Source organism: Antrostomus carolinensis, unplaced genomic scaffold (assembly GCF_000700745.2).
Source record: "Antrostomus carolinensis isolate BGI_N321 unplaced genomic scaffold, ASM70074v2 scaffold36908, whole genome shotgun sequence".
Lineage (NCBI taxonomy): Eukaryota > Metazoa > Chordata > Aves > Caprimulgiformes > Caprimulgidae > Antrostomus > Antrostomus carolinensis.
This window is the reverse complement of record NW_010332955.1, coordinates 1960-4318: the sequence shown is the minus strand read 5'-3', so window position 1 is coordinate 4318 and position 2359 is coordinate 1960. Positions and strand designations below refer to the sequence as shown.

General features: G+C 56.8%; 1 protein-coding gene across 1 annotated transcript in view; it reads left to right on the top strand.

Annotated features, from left to right (window-relative positions):
* Positions 1-218: 218 nt before the first annotated feature.
* DPH1 (diphthamide biosynthesis 1) overlaps positions 219-2359 on the top strand; it is a gene marked incomplete at both ends in the record, with an annotated part of 3434 nt that continues 1293 nt past the window's right edge. The window contains 2 exons of the mRNA XM_010173707.1: positions 219-373; positions 1275-1396. Of these exons, the coding sequence (XP_010172009.1) occupies positions 219-373; positions 1275-1396 (277 nt within the window). The remainder of the gene's footprint in view (positions 374-1274; positions 1397-2359) is intronic.

Sequence of the window (2359 nt, the reverse complement as noted above, 5' to 3'; positions counted from 1 at the left end):
AGGTGCTCTCCGCTGCTCCCATCTGCACCCCCTGCCCAGGGTGCTAGCGTGGGCAGAGGGGTGGCACAGCTCACCCTGACCTACCTGCACTGGGGTGGTTGGGGCACAGGGAGCCCCACCAACGTGCTTTATCCCCCAGATGTGGGCAGCAGCAGCCGGGGGCTCACTGAGGCCCTGGATGTACCCCACACTCTCACCCTCTCTCTTTCTCTCACCAGTTCCCATCGATGCCACGCAGGGGCTGAAGATGCTCTATGTGTTCGTGGACATTAAGATCGACACGTCCCATTTCCTCGAGACCATTCGCTTCAACTTCGCAGCAGGCACCTCCCTGGCCCTCGTCAGCACCATCCAGTTTGTCTCCACAGTGCAGGTGAGATGGGGACCCTCAGAAATGTGGGACATGGGACCGAGTTTGTGTCTCCCCCCACTTTGGCCTTGGCTCAATCCCTTCCTGCCCTGGCTTTGGGGCTGCCCTGGGGTGCTGGTGATGACGGTTCCCCTCTGACAGGTTGCTGCGATAATATGCGGCTGCCATAATGTTGATCAAGTACTTTATAATAACTCTGATCAATGTTTCATGGCGGCACCCCTCCCTGGCTCCTCCGGGAGCTGCTCTGTAAATGTCAGGGCAGGCGGTGGAGCACTTGGCATTTTGATGCACTGCCGGCAGCGGCAGGGGAAGCTCCGGCGGGTTTGTCTGTCTGCCCCTGAATGGCCGGCTGGGCAGGATGGGAGGAGATGAATGAGCCTCTTGAGCCATGTCTATCTAAACATGGGGCTATCGAAGCGTTAAGCGTTTTCCCTTGTCTTCTAATTGATACGTTGGCTGAGCATCACTGAGCATCTCGGCTGTGCGCGGCCGTTACCCTCACTGACGGCACCGCCCCGAGCAGACCGGTGCTGCTCCCCTCCACTGCTGCTATGCTGGGGCGTGGTGGCACAGCCATTGCCTCTGGTGCCCTGTGGAGCTACATGGGGCTATCGAAGCGTTAAGCGTTTTCCCTTGTCTTCTAATTGATACGTTGGCTGAGCATCACTGAGCATCTCGGCTGTGCGCGGCCGTTACCCTCACTGACGGCACCGCCCCGAGCAGACCGGTGCTGCTCCCCTCCACTGCTGCTATGCTGGGGCGTGGTGGCACAGCCATTGCCTCTGGTGCCCTGTGGAGCTGGGACAGCCAAGGCCAGGGTGTCCCCAAGGGTCTTGGGGAAAACCAGCCTCAGCCACGTTCTGTGTCACAGTCTGTCCCCACTGACTGTTTGACCCCACAGGCAGCATCACAGGAGCTGCGCTCCCAGTACAAGGTGTGTGTGCCCCAGTGCAAGCCATTGTCCCCAGGGGAGATCCTGGGCTGCACGTCGCCTCGGCTCGCCCAGGACACAGATGCCATTGTGTAAGTACCCAGGGTCCTCCGGGACCCTCCTTGCCTGGCCCAAGCTGCCCACCCTGCCTGTACCCTTTGCCTGGCCCTGGGTTCTGGGGGGCGGCAGGGGGATGTCCACAGGCTGAGTTGGGCCCCCTCCAGCTCCCCACGCTGCTTGGAGTGGCATGTGCTCGTAGCACAGAGGAAATAATAATTGAGTCGTATATCAGAATAGATAATAGATGGAAGGGCGGGTGGATAATTGGAAAAGACAAATGGCCGAGGCCCAACATCACAGCAACATTAATTTTATTTAAGGACAGCAAATTAGAGGGAGCACTTCGCTTCCTATCACCTAATTATTTTAGGTAATGGAAATGCTTAATGTACTGTGAATACAGTGCACTGCAGAATAAATAAATACAGAGACCCCACCCTTGGGGGGAGCTGGGGAGCCTGAGTAGGGGTTTGAACCCACCAAGCCCCTTCTCACCTGTCCTACCAGGAGCCAACAGCACCAGCACGTTTCCAAGCAAAGCTGTGTGAGGAGCCAGGCTCATGATTCTTGAGGCAGGGGTCGGTGGGGGCTGTGGCTTCACCCTGAGACACAGCAGGGCTGGGGAAGAGGCTCTGCTTTCCAGCTCTCCCCAAGGGCCTCAGGAGCAGGCAGGGGCGGCTGGGTTGGCACAGAATCAGTGAGAGCAGATCCTTCCTGCTGCCAGAGGAGTGGTGGTGCGGTACCAACCAGCCTCCTGTGCAGGTGCACGCAGCCAACGTACCTGCATCCTCCCCGCATTATTATTTTCTTCTTTCCCCCGTCTCTGGGGCTAACTTTTGCAGACAAATTAGCTTTGATCTCCCAAAATGTCATTCTCCAATTAAGGGCAAAATCTAGTCAAGTTTTACGTCTGAATTCATTTTCCAAGCCCTCACTCCATTAGGGCAGCTGAATGAAAGGCTTTGAAATGTAATTGCTGACTTGAAATCCGATTA